The 17,508-nt window shown below is 40.8% G+C and overlaps 4 protein-coding genes across 4 annotated transcripts; 1 reads left to right on the forward strand and 3 right to left on the reverse strand.

Moving 5' to 3' along the window:
* Positions 1–2,977: 2,977 nt before the first annotated feature.
* Positions 2,978–5,039, reverse strand: LOC110855568. Its single transcript, XM_022103975.1, has 3 exons — positions 4,438–5,039; positions 4,316–4,371; positions 2,978–4,251 (listed from the first exon to the last, which is right to left on the reverse strand). The coding sequence occupies exons 1-3, from the start codon at positions 5,037–5,039 to the stop codon at positions 2,978–2,980; spliced, it is 1,932 nt and encodes a 643-aa protein (XP_021959667.1).
* A 1,494-nt stretch (positions 5,040–6,533) lies between these two features.
* Positions 6,534–8,595, reverse strand: LOC110855569. Its single transcript, XM_022103976.1, has 3 exons — positions 7,994–8,595; positions 7,872–7,927; positions 6,534–7,807 (listed from the first exon to the last, which is right to left on the reverse strand). The coding sequence occupies exons 1-3, from the start codon at positions 8,593–8,595 to the stop codon at positions 6,534–6,536; spliced, it is 1,932 nt and encodes a 643-aa protein (XP_021959668.1).
* A 1,494-nt stretch (positions 8,596–10,089) lies between these two features.
* LOC110855571 lies at positions 10,090–12,151 on the reverse strand. Its single transcript, XM_022103977.1, has 3 exons — positions 11,550–12,151; positions 11,428–11,483; positions 10,090–11,363 (listed from the first exon to the last, which is right to left on the reverse strand). The coding sequence occupies exons 1-3, from the start codon at positions 12,149–12,151 to the stop codon at positions 10,090–10,092; spliced, it is 1,932 nt and encodes a 643-aa protein (XP_021959669.1).
* A 2,492-nt stretch (positions 12,152–14,643) lies between these two features.
* On the forward strand, positions 14,644–16,970 carry LOC118437303. The gene is made up of 5 exons (XM_035856242.1): positions 14,644–14,778; positions 14,902–14,980; positions 15,078–16,348; positions 16,452–16,609; positions 16,710–16,970. The coding sequence occupies exons 3-4, from the start codon at positions 15,326–15,328 to the stop codon at positions 16,455–16,457; spliced, it is 1,029 nt and encodes a 342-aa protein (XP_035712135.1). The 5' UTR covers positions 14,644–14,778; positions 14,902–14,980; positions 15,078–15,325; the 3' UTR covers positions 16,458–16,609; positions 16,710–16,970.
* The last annotated feature ends 538 nt before the right edge of the window (positions 16,971–17,508 follow it).

Consider the following 17,508-nt stretch of genomic DNA (forward strand, 5'->3'; position numbering starts at 1 on the left):
TACATGATTTACATATACATAGATCAGATCGAGGAGAATTTTTTAGTTGACGTGTAGCACTCACCCGGGTGTCCCTTCGCTCCCGTGGGACAGATCGGGCACATAATCTACTCATTATATTTATATTAACACCGAAATTGTGGAAAGTTTGTGAAATTTTTTGGATTCATTCTTACCGCTTCCTTCTTCCTATTTGCTGCAGTTTCCGCTAATTCTATATAATCCTTGATTTAATTTGAGACTACCAGAAAAATTAGCAAGTATAAAAATATACGTTTGAGCTCGATCACTGCAAGTGCGAGTTGGTCTACGCGTTCCTCAATCGCTAGGGAGGAGACATTAGCAGGAACGTGTTTTAATTCTGCACGTTGACTTTGGTCCTGATTAACTGACTCGTCCTTGACAAAATTTCTCAGCTTATCTTCTGGTTGGACGGGGTGATTATTTTCCGGCTTAACTGAAGAAGCCGAGATTCCCAGAATATGAAGGTGGATTATGGCTACCACAAAAAATAGGACGCGTAACGATATCATGATTACACTTATTGATCGATAAGCTATAAATAGATACAGGTTTTGGTGGTGCTAATATTTTTTATAAGTTTTTTCAAAGAAATTTAACTTGCTACGTATATTTATGTAGATGGGAATATTCGAAATTTTCTCAGTTAGGAATAATTTTTGACTATATATGTTTAAGTGCTAAATTTTCCTCAAACATCGGGTTATATTTAAGCAAGTTGAATTTTGATAAATTAATTTTGTACTCATTTTTGATAACCAATGGAAGGAAATGACCTTATACATTTCTGTTTAATCAGTACGGATATTTACAATTTCAACGAAACCCAGCTCTAACATGTCTAGTACTGATAAGTTCCGATTAATTTACTTGACTCTGGAATAGTTGCTCAGCTTATCTACACTCAAAACAAAACGGTGTCAATATATGACTTAACCGCCTTGGTTATAATTGTGATTCCGAGTAGTAATGAATTTTTTCCGTCCGGTCATAACATTATACTACCGGTATCAAAATCATCATAACTCGGATTCAACATTGTAACCAAGGCGGTTAAGTCATATATTGACACCGGCGGTGTCGATTCGACAAATTTTTATTTTGAGTGCACTACTTATTTAGTAGGAAAGGGTTTTTATTTTCCGGTTTAGCTGAACAGCCGAGATCCCCAAAGTATGATGGTGGAAAAATGCTACCAAAACAAACAATAAGACGCATAACGATACCATGATCGCATCTGTAAATCAAAAAGCAGCAGGTAGAGTGTATGCATGCTTGTGTTAGATACAAACATTTTGGCATTTTTTTCCTAACAAATTTAATTTGCCGAAGATGGGAATTTCAGAAATTATTTTCGTTACGTCTACTTCTTTCTTTTAGCTGGATTTGATAAGCTAAATGCATGTAGCTGGAATGTACGCCGTCCTATCAAGTAACTAACAGTTATCCTAGTTTATACAACGAGCAGAAGGAAATGACCTAATACATAAATATTCAGTTTAATCAGTCCTGATATGCAATATGCACGATTTCAGCGCAACCACAACCTAGCGCACGTGGTACCTAAGCCTAATTTCATGTTTTAAAGATTGAGGCATTAAAACGCAGTTAATTTGTACAATAGAAGGACAATTCTTCATTACTCAATTTTCACCACGTGACCGGCCACGTGATGGCATGCCGAATCCCGAAAATTGTAAACTAAATATATTGTCATGGATGATACATATTGCCCCATTTACACAAGCATATTGCTCAAATTTGTCCCCAATCAGGTATATAGTGGAACACGCAAAAATTGAGTAACGACGAATGGGCCGGCAATTGTACAAATTTGCTGTGTTTTAGAATCCTTATTTTCAAGATAGTATGTGAAATTCAAGTCAATACGAGAATTTGGTTTTTGTTTCGTTGAAATTGTGTGTATCAGTACTGATTTAACAAAATATATAAAGTCATTTCCTTCAAGTGACTATTAAAAACATGTACAACGCAAAATTCCTTTGCTTAAATACGACCACATCTTTGATAAACTTTTGATAGTGTCTTTACGTATATTTAATTGTGCTTTGCTCGATGGAATTAAAGAAAGTGACTTGAGTGAATATACGATTATTTTATCTACTTAAACTGGATTTTATTTTCAACAAATTATCAAATTGTCAACACAATTCAGAGCTCTGCACTAACACGAGTTGATTGGTGACTTACTATTAACAAATTAATCGTGGACATCAATTACAAAGAATTAACAATTCTTACTCTTGATTTCCTACCACGACGACTAAAATCCAAAATGTCTGACTTTGACAACGACTAAAACTCGACTGTGTAGAATTCTTCTACCTACTTACTTACTACGACTTATAACAAAGAACGACGCGCACTCAAAATCCCACTCTGACGTCACCATGGCAACCACCACCACGTCACGGGGCAATCTTACACGCATATTCAACAATTTACAAAAATACATAAAACAATTTCATAAATACATCATTTTACATTTAACATACTCCCACCTTCTTTTGTGAGAGCAAAAGAACTATTCTAAAACACATTATGCAATATCAAATTCAAATTATACTATACAATTAAATTACAAATTCCACTTCGGATACCGCCCTGGTTTCTTCGAGATCCTATCTTGATCTTTACCACCAACTTCCGGCTCCTTCTGGACTTGCTTCTTCTCTTGACATCTTCTTGGAATCCTTGTATTCGGTCGCTCCCACCATTCGGCATTCTTCTCCACCACTTTCTGCACCAGCATCTTCGGCTTAATAATGGCTGGACGATTGAATCCGATGGGGTTACAAGCTTCCATCTTCCCACACGACACTTTATTTCGGTACTTGTCACTGACTAGACCAGGTACCCTTGCTGTCGAGAGTAATCTTGACGTCTTTGGAGTGTGGCTGTTGCCGTTTCCCAATCCGCACCCCCTCATGGCAGGCTAGCCGATTCTGGGAACCCCCACAACACTTCGCTCCCACCGTCTCAACTCGTCGACCTTTACACGTTTATCTTGAGTAGTCTTCTCGACTCGTTGTTGCTCCTCTTGAGTTCTTTTCTCTACAAAGCTCTTCCTTCTACTTGAACTAATTACGACACCAGCGTAATTCAACTTGCAATTGTTGACACCTAGAACCACTCCGCTGATAGTCCATCCAAACACGGATTCCACGGCGATAAATCCACAACCAAGTTTGACCATTCTTCCGGTCATCAAACTTCCCCACAGATCGCTTCCTATCAATATGTCGACTTCCGACGCTGAAGTGTCTGTCGTGTGGATCTTTTTCCGAGCCAACTCTTTACACCAAGGGCCAGGTGGGATTTCTGGGCATGCTCCACAAATAAAGTCCTCGTTGACTAACTGGAGATTCATCCTCGCACAATCCTTCCTATCGATACCGCTGGTAGTGACCCGGTAACAATTCTTTTCTTCGGTGCTAGTCACATGTCCACCGAATAAGCTATTCTGAAGAGTCAACTTGTCCACTACTTGACATTTCAACTCCTGGGCCGTCTTCGTCCTTATGTATGACCTCTGACTTCCCTCGTCGAAAAGTAGTCGGACTTCTTTCTTGACTCCACTTGCTCCGTTTACCATAACACGGAGCGTCTTCATCAGTACCACTTTGCTTGGGCATCCCTGACTGAAGTTAGTGGTGGTTTCTTCCACCGAACTGCTACTTGATTCATCTTCATTAATTGACGTCACTTCCTCATCTCGGACCTGACCAGGACACATCACAGAGTAGTGTTTCCGTCCACATATTTGGCAACTGACCTCCTTGGTACAGTCATTTGCATAATGTCCTCTTCCCAGGCAGATGAAGCATCCCCGATTCTCCTTCACCAGGATCTTCTTCTCCTCGAGAGGTAATGTCTGAGCCTTATAGCACATCTGACTTTTGTGATTCGACTTTCCACAAAAGACACATCGCTGCTCAGCTTGATGACTTGAATAGAGACCGGCAGCAGTAGAGAAATCTTCACATTCACTCTCTGCATACACGTTTACTTTCTCTCTATTCTTGACTGGACTTTGCCTGAAGGTTGACAGCACAAATTTCCTTTCTTTGGCATTCTGTGCCTCCAGCCGCAAAAACTCCATCAGGTTTTCTAAATTGGTAGCAGAAGACAAGTCTGATTTCTTCTCGCGTACCCTCAAATTACTATTCTGCCACCTGAGTAACACTTGCTGTGGCAGACTGGATTCCACTAATGGATAAATGAGTTCACTTATTACTAACTTTCCCCAAAGACTCGAGACTCTTCAAATGACCTTCCAACTGGTCATGCAATTCTTCCACGTCGGCATCTTCTCTTGAATCCGCGGCGCTATTGATAGCCAGGCCCAACAATTCTCAGATATAAATTTGGCGTAAAATCTTCTCATCACCAAACCGGGACTTCAGCTTCTCAACCACCAAAGGATAATTCTGATCCGACCGTGGATAAATCTTGATCACTTTTTCTGCTTCTGATCCGGGGACGATGGCTTGAATCAAATACTGAAACTTCACGTTTACTTGCAATTCATCATCTTCGTGAATCTGACGGTATTGAGCCCACCACCCCAACCAGCTCTTCCAACTCCCATCGAATTTCTGTAGCTCGATCTTGGGCAGTTTGAAGTTTCTATTCTTCTTGATACGCTCCCCATTCACGGTGACATAGCTGCTACTTGCACTCGGACTTGGTGGACGGATTTCTGCATTAAGAATCTTCTCAATATCCATGATAGAAACTCTGATTCTATCTGAATATTCTTCATTCACTGCACTCTCCTCCCCATAAGACTCCGCCGTGCAATTGTCATCAAACATCTGGGTAAGCACCTTTTCATCATGTTCTCTGATCGACGTCTGCAGGGATTCCAACTTCCTTAACTTGATGGTAAGTTCTCTCGAGTCCTTTGGATCTTTCGCCAACTCAGCAACTACACCATCCACCGTCTTGGTAATGGAAGCTCGAGCTGGAGCCCTCGCCTTCTTCAGTCGATCCATGCTGTTATCTCAAATCCAACAAACAAAACAATTAGAACAGTACACGCTTATTAACTCAATCAGCAACAATGCCGACCTCTATGGCTCCCGAACGCTCAGGATGGGGCAAGACAGTAATTGATTAATAGACGAATAAAGTTGAAGTTCCTCTCGGTCGGACACGCCGATGTCAATCTGGTCGGTCACTCCTTCCTCACGGACTACTTCACAGCAACAAAATAAAACTTGAAAGGTATCACCTGAACAGCCCCCGAATACTCAGGGTCGGGTCCTCAATGAGGCAAGGCTTGATGTGAATCCTCTCCTTCGAATCTGCTCCTCGTCCAGACAGCAACAATCGCCCAGGATTTCCACGGAACACTTTTTGCACGTACACCAATTCGATCTGCTCCTCGTCCAGACAGCAACACTTGCACAGGATTTCCACGGAACAGTCTTTGCACGTACACTAATTCACTCAAAAGGTCACAACTCACTGACCACTATAACTAGTCCACTTCCAACTAAAACTGACCCAACGAGCAATCACGTCGAGGTCACCACTAATGTAAAAACCAAGCTATCACCTACCCGGAGTATAGTGTCTTTACGTATATTTAATTGTGCTTTGCTCGATGGAATTAAAGAAAGTGACTTGAGTGAATATACGATTATTTTATCTACTTAAACTGGATTTTATTTTCAACAAATTATCAAATTGTCAACACAATTCAGAGCTCTGCACTAACACGAGTTGATTGGTGACTTACTATTAACAAATTAATCGTGGACATCAATTACAAAGAATTAACAATTCTTACTCTTGATTTCCTACCACGACGACTAAAATCCAAAATGTCTGACTTTGACAACGACTAAAACTCGACTGTGTAGAATTCTTCTACCTACTTACTTACTACGACTTATAACAAAGAACGACGCGCACTCAAAATCCCACTCTGACGTCACCATGGCAACCACCACCACGTCACGGGGCAATCTTACACGCATATTCAACAATTTACAAAAATACATAAAACAATTTCATAAATACATCATTTTACATTTAACATACTCCCACCTTCTTTTGTGAGAGCAAAAGAACTATTCTAAAACACATTATGCAATATCAAATTCAAATTATACTATACAATTAAATTACAAATTCCACTTCGGATACCGCCCTGGTTTCTTCGAGATCCTATCTTGATCTTTACCACCAACTTCCGGCTCCTTCTGGACTTGCTTCTTCTCTTGACATCTTCTTGGAATCCTTGTATTCGGTCGCTCCCACCATTCGGCATTCTTCTCCACCACTTTCTGCACCAGCATCTTCGGCTTAATAATGGCTGGACGATTGAATCCGATGGGGTTACAAGCTTCCATCTTCCCACACGACACTTTATTTCGGTACTTGTCACTGACTAGACCAGGTACCCTTGCTGTCGAGAGTAATCTTGACGTCTTTGGAGTGTGGCTGTTGCCGTTTCCCAATCCGCACCCCCTCATGGCAGGCTAGCCGATTCTGGGAACCCCCACAACACTTCGCTCCCACCGTCTCAACTCGTCGACCTTTACACGTTTATCTTGAGTAGTCTTCTCGACTCGTTGTTGCTCCTCTTGAGTTCTTTTCTCTACAAAGCTCTTCCTTCTACTTGAACTAATTACGACACCAGCGTAATTCAACTTGCAATTGTTGACACCTAGAACCACTCCGCTGATAGTCCATCCAAACACGGATTCCACGGCGATAAATCCACAACCAAGTTTGACCATTCTTCCGGTCATCAAACTTCCCCACAGATCGCTTCCTATCAATATGTCGACTTCCGACGCTGAAGTGTCTGTCGTGTGGATCTTTTTCCGAGCCAACTCTTTACACCAAGGGCCAGGTGGGATTTCTGGGCATGCTCCACAAATAAAGTCCTCGTTGACTAACTGGAGATTCATCCTCGCACAATCCTTCCTATCGATACCGCTGGTAGTGACCCGGTAACAATTCTTTTCTTCGGTGCTAGTCACATGTCCACCGAATAAGCTATTCTGAAGAGTCAACTTGTCCACTACTTGACATTTCAACTCCTGGGCCGTCTTCGTCCTTATGTATGACCTCTGACTTCCCTCGTCGAAAAGTAGTCGGACTTCTTTCTTGACTCCACTTGCTCCGTTTACCATAACACGGAGCGTCTTCATCAGTACCACTTTGCTTGGGCATCCCTGACTGAAGTTAGTGGTGGTTTCTTCCACCGAACTGCTACTTGATTCATCTTCATTAATTGACGTCACTTCCTCATCTCGGACCTGACCAGGACACATCACAGAGTAGTGTTTCCGTCCACATATTTGGCAACTGACCTCCTTGGTACAGTCATTTGCATAATGTCCTCTTCCCAGGCAGATGAAGCATCCCCGATTCTCCTTCACCAGGATCTTCTTCTCCTCGAGAGGTAATGTCTGAGCCTTATAGCACATCTGACTTTTGTGATTCGACTTTCCACAAAAGACACATCGCTGCTCAGCTTGATGACTTGAATAGAGACCGGCAGCAGTAGAGAAATCTTCACATTCACTCTCTGCATACACGTTTACTTTCTCTCTATTCTTGACTGGACTTTGCCTGAAGGTTGACAGCACAAATTTCCTTTCTTTGGCATTCTGTGCCTCCAGCCGCAAAAACTCCATCAGGTTTTCTAAATTGGTAGCAGAAGACAAGTCTGATTTCTTCTCGCGTACCCTCAAATTACTATTCTGCCACCTGAGTAACACTTGCTGTGGCAGACTGGATTCCACTAATGGATAAATGAGTTCACTTATTACTAACTTTCCCCAAAGACTCGAGACTCTTCAAATGACCTTCCAACTGGTCATGCAATTCTTCCACGTCGGCATCTTCTCTTGAATCCGCGGCGCTATTGATAGCCAGGCCCAACAATTCTCAGATATAAATTTGGCGTAAAATCTTCTCATCACCAAACCGGGACTTCAGCTTCTCAACCACCAAAGGATAATTCTGATCCGACCGTGGATAAATCTTGATCACTTTTTCTGCTTCTGATCCGGGGACGATGGCTTGAATCAAATACTGAAACTTCACGTTTACTTGCAATTCATCATCTTCGTGAATCTGACGGTATTGAGCCCACCACCCCAACCAGCTCTTCCAACTCCCATCGAATTTCTGTAGCTCGATCTTGGGCAGTTTGAAGTTTCTATTCTTCTTGATACGCTCCCCATTCACGGTGACATAGCTGCTACTTGCACTCGGACTTGGTGGACGGATTTCTGCATTAAGAATCTTCTCAATATCCATGATAGAAACTCTGATTCTATCTGAATATTCTTCATTCACTGCACTCTCCTCCCCATAAGACTCCGCCGTGCAATTGTCATCAAACATCTGGGTAAGCACCTTTTCATCATGTTCTCTGATCGACGTCTGCAGGGATTCCAACTTCCTTAACTTGATGGTAAGTTCTCTCGAGTCCTTTGGATCTTTCGCCAACTCAGCAACTACACCATCCACCGTCTTGGTAATGGAAGCTCGAGCTGGAGCCCTCGCCTTCTTCAGTCGATCCATGCTGTTATCTCAAATCCAACAAACAAAACAATTAGAACAGTACACGCTTATTAACTCAATCAGCAACAATGCCGACCTCTATGGCTCCCGAACGCTCAGGATGGGGCAAGACAGTAATTGATTAATAGACGAATAAAGTTGAAGTTCCTCTCGGTCGGACACGCCGATGTCAATCTGGTCGGTCACTCCTTCCTCACGGACTACTTCACAGCAACAAAATAAAACTTGAAAGGTATCACCTGAACAGCCCCCGAATACTCAGGGTCGGGTCCTCAATGAGGCAAGGCTTGATGTGAATCCTCTCCTTCGAATCTGCTCCTCGTCCAGACAGCAACAATCGCCCAGGATTTCCACGGAACACTTTTTGCACGTACACCAATTCGATCTGCTCCTCGTCCAGACAGCAACACTTGCACAGGATTTCCACGGAACAGTCTTTGCACGTACACTAATTCACTCAAAAGGTCACAACTCACTGACCACTATAACTAGTCCACTTCCAACTAAAACTGACCCAACGAGCAATCACGTCGAGGTCACCACTAATGTAAAAACCAAGCTATCACCTACCCGGAGTATAGTGTCTTTACGTATATTTAATTGTGCTTTGCTCGATGGAATTAAAGAAAGTGACTTGAGTGAATATACGATTATTTTATCTACTTAAACTGGATTTTATTTTCAACAAATTATCAAATTGTCAACACAATTCAGAGCTCTGCACTAACACGAGTTGATTGGTGACTTACTATTAACAAATTAATCGTGGACATCAATTACAAAGAATTAACAATTCTTACTCTTGATTTCCTACCACGACGACTAAAATCCAAAATGTCTGACTTTGACAACGACTAAAACTCGACTGTGTAGAATTCTTCTACCTACTTACTTACTACGACTTATAACAAAGAACGACGCGCACTCAAAATCCCACTCTGACGTCACCATGGCAACCACCACCACGTCACGGGGCAATCTTACACGCATATTCAACAATTTACAAAAATACATAAAACAATTTCATAAATACATCATTTTACATTTAACATACTCCCACCTTCTTTTGTGAGAGCAAAAGAACTATTCTAAAACACATTATGCAATATCAAATTCAAATTATACTATACAATTAAATTACAAATTCCACTTCGGATACCGCCCTGGTTTCTTCGAGATCCTATCTTGATCTTTACCACCAACTTCCGGCTCCTTCTGGACTTGCTTCTTCTCTTGACATCTTCTTGGAATCCTTGTATTCGGTCGCTCCCACCATTCGGCATTCTTCTCCACCACTTTCTGCACCAGCATCTTCGGCTTAATAATGGCTGGACGATTGAATCCGATGGGGTTACAAGCTTCCATCTTCCCACACGACACTTTATTTCGGTACTTGTCACTGACTAGACCAGGTACCCTTGCTGTCGAGAGTAATCTTGACGTCTTTGGAGTGTGGCTGTTGCCGTTTCCCAATCCGCACCCCCTCATGGCAGGCTAGCCGATTCTGGGAACCCCCACAACACTTCGCTCCCACCGTCTCAACTCGTCGACCTTTACACGTTTATCTTGAGTAGTCTTCTCGACTCGTTGTTGCTCCTCTTGAGTTCTTTTCTCTACAAAGCTCTTCCTTCTACTTGAACTAATTACGACACCAGCGTAATTCAACTTGCAATTGTTGACACCTAGAACCACTCCGCTGATAGTCCATCCAAACACGGATTCCACGGCGATAAATCCACAACCAAGTTTGACCATTCTTCCGGTCATCAAACTTCCCCACAGATCGCTTCCTATCAATATGTCGACTTCCGACGCTGAAGTGTCTGTCGTGTGGATCTTTTTCCGAGCCAACTCTTTACACCAAGGGCCAGGTGGGATTTCTGGGCATGCTCCACAAATAAAGTCCTCGTTGACTAACTGGAGATTCATCCTCGCACAATCCTTCCTATCGATACCGCTGGTAGTGACCCGGTAACAATTCTTTTCTTCGGTGCTAGTCACATGTCCACCGAATAAGCTATTCTGAAGAGTCAACTTGTCCACTACTTGACATTTCAACTCCTGGGCCGTCTTCGTCCTTATGTATGACCTCTGACTTCCCTCGTCGAAAAGTAGTCGGACTTCTTTCTTGACTCCACTTGCTCCGTTTACCATAACACGGAGCGTCTTCATCAGTACCACTTTGCTTGGGCATCCCTGACTGAAGTTAGTGGTGGTTTCTTCCACCGAACTGCTACTTGATTCATCTTCATTAATTGACGTCACTTCCTCATCTCGGACCTGACCAGGACACATCACAGAGTAGTGTTTCCGTCCACATATTTGGCAACTGACCTCCTTGGTACAGTCATTTGCATAATGTCCTCTTCCCAGGCAGATGAAGCATCCCCGATTCTCCTTCACCAGGATCTTCTTCTCCTCGAGAGGTAATGTCTGAGCCTTATAGCACATCTGACTTTTGTGATTCGACTTTCCACAAAAGACACATCGCTGCTCAGCTTGATGACTTGAATAGAGACCGGCAGCAGTAGAGAAATCTTCACATTCACTCTCTGCATACACGTTTACTTTCTCTCTATTCTTGACTGGACTTTGCCTGAAGGTTGACAGCACAAATTTCCTTTCTTTGGCATTCTGTGCCTCCAGCCGCAAAAACTCCATCAGGTTTTCTAAATTGGTAGCAGAAGACAAGTCTGATTTCTTCTCGCGTACCCTCAAATTACTATTCTGCCACCTGAGTAACACTTGCTGTGGCAGACTGGATTCCACTAATGGATAAATGAGTTCACTTATTACTAACTTTCCCCAAAGACTCGAGACTCTTCAAATGACCTTCCAACTGGTCATGCAATTCTTCCACGTCGGCATCTTCTCTTGAATCCGCGGCGCTATTGATAGCCAGGCCCAACAATTCTCAGATATAAATTTGGCGTAAAATCTTCTCATCACCAAACCGGGACTTCAGCTTCTCAACCACCAAAGGATAATTCTGATCCGACCGTGGATAAATCTTGATCACTTTTTCTGCTTCTGATCCGGGGACGATGGCTTGAATCAAATACTGAAACTTCACGTTTACTTGCAATTCATCATCTTCGTGAATCTGACGGTATTGAGCCCACCACCCCAACCAGCTCTTCCAACTCCCATCGAATTTCTGTAGCTCGATCTTGGGCAGTTTGAAGTTTCTATTCTTCTTGATACGCTCCCCATTCACGGTGACATAGCTGCTACTTGCACTCGGACTTGGTGGACGGATTTCTGCATTAAGAATCTTCTCAATATCCATGATAGAAACTCTGATTCTATCTGAATATTCTTCATTCACTGCACTCTCCTCCCCATAAGACTCCGCCGTGCAATTGTCATCAAACATCTGGGTAAGCACCTTTTCATCATGTTCTCTGATCGACGTCTGCAGGGATTCCAACTTCCTTAACTTGATGGTAAGTTCTCTCGAGTCCTTTGGATCTTTCGCCAACTCAGCAACTACACCATCCACCGTCTTGGTAATGGAAGCTCGAGCTGGAGCCCTCGCCTTCTTCAGTCGATCCATGCTGTTATCTCAAATCCAACAAACAAAACAATTAGAACAGTACACGCTTATTAACTCAATCAGCAACAATGCCGACCTCTATGGCTCCCGAACGCTCAGGATGGGGCAAGACAGTAATTGATTAATAGACGAATAAAGTTGAAGTTCCTCTCGGTCGGACACGCCGATGTCAATCTGGTCGGTCACTCCTTCCTCACGGACTACTTCACAGCAACAAAATAAAACTTGAAAGGTATCACCTGAACAGCCCCCGAATACTCAGGGTCGGGTCCTCAATGAGGCAAGGCTTGATGTGAATCCTCTCCTTCGAATCTGCTCCTCGTCCAGACAGCAACAATCGCCCAGGATTTCCACGGAACACTTTTTGCACGTACACCAATTCGATCTGCTCCTCGTCCAGACAGCAACACTTGCACAGGATTTCCACGGAACAGTCTTTGCACGTACACTAATTCACTCAAAAGGTCACAACTCACTGACCACTATAACTAGTCCACTTCCAACTAAAACTGACCCAACGAGCAATCACGTCGAGGTCACCACTAATGTAAAAACCAAGCTATCACCTACCCGGAGTATAGTGTCTTTACGTATATTTAATTGTGCTTTGCTCGATGGAATTAAAGAAAGTGACTTGAGTGAATATACGATTATTTTATCTACTTAAACTGGATTTTATTTTCAACAAATTATCAAATTGTCAACACAATTCAGAGCTCTGCACTAACACGAGTTGATTGGTGACTTACTATTAACAAATTAATCGTGGACATCAATTACAAAGAATTAACAATTCTTACTCTTGATTTCCTACCACGACGACTAAAATCCAAAATGTCTGACTTTGACAACGACTAAAACTCGACTGTGTAGAATTCTTCTACCTACTTACTTACTACGACTTATAACAAAGAACGACGCGCACTCAAAATCCCACTCTGACGTCACCATGGCAACCACCACCACGTCACGGGGCAATCTTACACGCATATTCAACAATTTACAAAAATACATAAAACAATTTCATAAATACATCATTTTACATTTAACAGATAAGATGGAACGGGTCACGATTGCCGGGCTGGATGTGAGATAAATATGCTAAAAGTTAATTTTTAAAAAGACTAATTAATTATTGAGCTTAACATTTTGTTTGTTATTAATTTTGGTTGCAGTTAAGCACTGAATCTACGGATGTTATACTGGATTTCATCGCGTCGAATAAGATGTCGCCGTCCAAATTTTGGTTGAGGGGGAAATACCTAGTGCTAGGGATTAATAATATGTAAATGTGTGTATCCAGCATTTTTTACCCGTTTTAACTTCAATATACTTCAATACTACTAATTTTTTGGAGGCTTCAACGATTATCTAAAATTTTGTGAAATAGGGAAATATTGCATATTTGATGGAACTATGTGGGAAACGGTATCGATAAAATTTTGTGAAGAGGTATGTACATGTATGACGATGAATTTTTATAATAATTTAATCTAATCTGTAAATCAATTTCACGTTTTTGATGCCAATTATGAGCTAAATATTTTGGGTGAATAAATAAGGGAATGAACTACTTAATTCTATTTATAATATCGGTATCTGTACCATTTCATTTTCAATCCGTACGCGCATGCAATGGAAAACGGAATGTTATATTCTGGACAATTTATTTAAATCTTGGTAAGGAAAATATGCTTGTTGGTTGTATTTATATCAATTACAGGTTATGTGAATGTACGCTAAACATTTTTCATGAACAAAGACGAAATTACGACTCGTAATCAGAGTCCGGTAATGTATGTATTTTAAACTTTTTCAATAATTACCCGAACGGGTTTAAACTTTGGGATATTGTTCCTGGTCAGGCATAGGTCACACGGTCAAAAAAATGTTTTCACATATTTTACATATTTCCAGGTTTTGGTACATATAAATATGTTTGAACATATTTCGACGATTTTGCCGGAAATGTGCATTTCTTTATACACATAAATATGTTTCTACATATTTCAGCGATTTTTTCGAAAAACATATATTCTTTTAGAGAAACCTCAGAAATTCACAACTCATAAAAAATTCCGATCATCGTGGAAATAATACCAGAGCATGCTGAAATGTTTTTAGTTTGTCATTTGAAAATGTAAAAGCATGTTTTTGCATTTCTGCAGTCAAATAAGCTAAATTTGGGGCAATTTAAAGCGAATTAAAAATATGTTTTATATACATATTTTGGCGATTTGATTGAACATTATACATAAATATTTCGGGGTTTTTAAGAACATATTTATCTGGACTCTGCTCGTAATTTATGAAATGCACATGTGGACCGTGCACAAAGTAATTGCTGCATTTCAGCAGAATCATACATCCCACCAAATCGGATGATGGCTCATTTTCTACAATTTTATAATGAACATTGGAAAGATCCGGTCACATCACGCCAAAAATTGACGACATACTTTATGCACGACCACTTGCACCTTCCCGGGAAATGTAATTAGTCAACAGGTGTTCACGACAGGTAAAACACAGAGAAAAGTGTAATTTTAGGTGCACATTTCTTTTCAGTCATTAAAATTAAAATTAATTGGATAAACAGCGTGAATATCGATCACTTTCAAAGAAGGGTAAGGCGTTGTGGAGAATGTTATTTTAATAATTTAGATCCACTTAAAAGATTACAAGTTGCATAATTTACTTCTAAATTCTGAAATAAAAATTTGTTGACGAAATTTTGGGAATTTCCTTAGATAACAATTCAACTCGGGTGAAATGGACTCTCTTCCATGGGGGCGAAGCGTGCAGGACATGGCACTACAAAATCCTGTCGTAAGCCAATTAATTTTAAATTAAAATTTTTAATCACCTCTTCAAAAATATTGTAATTTACAAGTTGTAAAGATATCAATATTTCCTAAATTTGCAGATTTTAACTGAAATATTAAAACACCACTCTGCCCGTTGAAAAGTTGCCGACTGGTTTGCCATTTTTTGAATGATATCGTCCTCTCCCTTCCAAATACAAGACTTGCCTTAAATCTGGACCATAAAGACGACGAAGATGGTGACGATGACGAAACCGTCCAATTTTTCGGACGATTTTTCGCATTAGATGACCGACTTGGGAAACGAATTCGTCACGCTTCCATCGAACCTTCCCTTGACTGGAGGCTGATGTACGTTTGTGACAAATTCAGTAATCGGGTAGAAATTTTGGACCTTTCCATCTGCGACGAACGATGCCTACCATCAGTCTGTCAAGTTTTGAAAAATCGCTGCCCCAATTTGAAACAATTGCGAATAGACGGCGATTTTACGGATGCATGCGATGTGAATCTTTTTCAACGCGGAGAGGAACAAATCCTACCACTAAAACCAAATTTGACCCTGTTCACCCTCACTTGCTACAGTTACGACCCAAAAATCCAGTTTGTCAAAACTCTCGCTAATGTAATTCAATTGGTCGTCAACGCCTCGCCAAATTTGAGAGAGGTCACCATTCCGTGGGGATTCTATCCAAATTTGGCAAATTCCAAGTGTCTCGAATCCTTGCACATCTCGCTGAATGAAGTCGACCCATATGAAATTGAAGAGATACAGAACGATTCCAGACTCTCTGACATGTTGCACCAGGTCAACGACCAACTGGTCGGCCTGTCTTTGGGCACTGTTCAAAACGCTCTTCTGCTAGTACCGCGAGAGGGCTACGATTTCGGAAACTCGTCTCCTGTCGGATTCCACTTGGCGAGAAGGATGCCAAAATTACGAAAGTTTTCCAACCGTATCGTCGAAATGTTTCGATGTTCCGACTTTTTGCAGAATATTGAAATGATGCCGTTCCTGGAAACTTTGGTGCTTGGAAGAGACCTGCAAGAGTTGAGAGGTGTGGATGAAATTTTACGACGTATTTTCAAGAAGCAAATGATTCTGCCAAGTGTAAGGAAATTGAAGATTATCGAGGTGTACGATCCAAAACTTTTGGACGGAGTGGCGACGGCGTTTCCGAACGTGGAGAGGTTGGAGATTGCTCGATGGGCCGAAATGGGGTTCGACTGCAAATTGGATAGATTGGAGGTGAACGTCGTGCTGGAGGCGTGTCGGCGTTGGAATGCGTTAAAACGTTTGACGTTGACCTTATCCAAGTATCCGGTACAGAGTTTCTCCAGGGGTTGTTACAAGGCGGGGAATTGTTCCAACGTGAGTTAAACTGAAAATAGTGTAAAATTTTGGAAATGCATGTGCATAAATCCTATCAAATATATGTATGTGAATATTTCTCAACTTTCAACTTAATTTTTAGGCTTGACATCGTTCGAAATTAAGACGCGCTGTTGGAAAGAAAGCGGATATGCGACCACAACCATTACCAGAACCTTTACCGAGGATGAGATGGCCCTGTTTAAGCAGCTGCTTCTCATGATGGATAAGATGGACGAGGTCACAATTGCTGGCCTGGATGTGAGTAAATGTGGCTAAAAGTTAATTTGTGAACTGATTAATTAATTATTAAGCTTAACTTGTTTTTTTGTTTACTAATTAATACTAATTATGTTTCCAGCTAAGCACGGAATCCACGAATATTACACTGGATTTCATAGCGTCGAATAAAATATCCGCGTCCAAATTTAGAATGATTGAGGGAGAATTTTATGGTGACAGTTAAGCAGTTAAAAATGTCTCTTTTTAATTAAATGGATTAATAAGTACTAATTTTTTGGGTGATTCAAATATGTAAAATTTTGTAAAATGAGGAATTTTTGTTTTATCGATGCGGGAACTTGAAATTTTGAAAAGAGGGTGATTACTCTCGTAATTTTAATTTATCCATGAATTAATTTCAGTAATTAATAATTTTTCATGTCGATTAAAATTGTGATGTAAATATTTTGCGTGAATAAATGATTCAAGGAATGAACTAGTTAATTCTTTCATTTTTACTTTGCATTCTAGCATTTTTTCAATCCGTACCAATTTGTTTGATTTTTATTAAATATTTCGTTTCATTCGGGTTTTGCATGCAAAAATATTGCCTAAGGAATTTCAAATTTGAGAGTAAAAAATACAAACTTTACCTTTACTTCGAAATCAATTAAGAATTTATTCATCTCCTCAAATTTTAGAAAAATGAAGTCTGCCATAAAATACCGTTACAAACGCATGTAACCAAGAGGTGAAACCAGTATGTCAAAACGAATCTAGATATTACTTTTGCTCGTAGAAAATCTATTAAAATTGACACACCCGATATCTTTTTGACATTTGAGACCTTAGACCTCGTCCACACGGTCATCGGGACATCGTAAGTCAAAAGGGGTATCATATTCGCGTTGAAAATCTGTTAAAATCGACATGTCTCA

This window comes from Folsomia candida, unplaced genomic scaffold (assembly GCF_002217175.1).
Source record: "Folsomia candida strain VU population unplaced genomic scaffold, ASM221717v1 Fcan01_Sc013, whole genome shotgun sequence".
Lineage (NCBI taxonomy): Eukaryota > Metazoa > Arthropoda > Collembola > Entomobryomorpha > Isotomidae > Folsomia > Folsomia candida.

Coding starts and splice junctions, on each gene's coding strand:
- LOC110855568 (XM_022103975.1), bottom strand. CDS start 5,039: ATGGATCGACTGAAGAAGGCGAGGGCTCCAGCTCGAGCTTCCATTACC. Junction 4,372..4,437: donor GTTGAGAAGCTGAAGTCCCG/GTTTGGTGATGA, acceptor GGCTATCAATAG/CGCCGCGGATTCAAGAGAAG. Junction 4,252..4,315: donor ATTGCATGACCAGTTGGAAG/GTCATTTGAAGA, acceptor TTTATCCATTAG/TGGAATCCAGTCTGCCACAG.
- LOC110855569 (XM_022103976.1), bottom strand. CDS start 8,595: ATGGATCGACTGAAGAAGGCGAGGGCTCCAGCTCGAGCTTCCATTACC. Junction 7,928..7,993: donor GTTGAGAAGCTGAAGTCCCG/GTTTGGTGATGA, acceptor GGCTATCAATAG/CGCCGCGGATTCAAGAGAAG. Junction 7,808..7,871: donor ATTGCATGACCAGTTGGAAG/GTCATTTGAAGA, acceptor TTTATCCATTAG/TGGAATCCAGTCTGCCACAG.
- LOC110855571 (XM_022103977.1), bottom strand. CDS start 12,151: ATGGATCGACTGAAGAAGGCGAGGGCTCCAGCTCGAGCTTCCATTACC. Junction 11,484..11,549: donor GTTGAGAAGCTGAAGTCCCG/GTTTGGTGATGA, acceptor GGCTATCAATAG/CGCCGCGGATTCAAGAGAAG. Junction 11,364..11,427: donor ATTGCATGACCAGTTGGAAG/GTCATTTGAAGA, acceptor TTTATCCATTAG/TGGAATCCAGTCTGCCACAG.
- LOC118437303 (XM_035856242.1), top strand. CDS start 15,326: ATGTACGTTTGTGACAAATTCAGTAATCGGGTAGAAATTTTGGACCTT.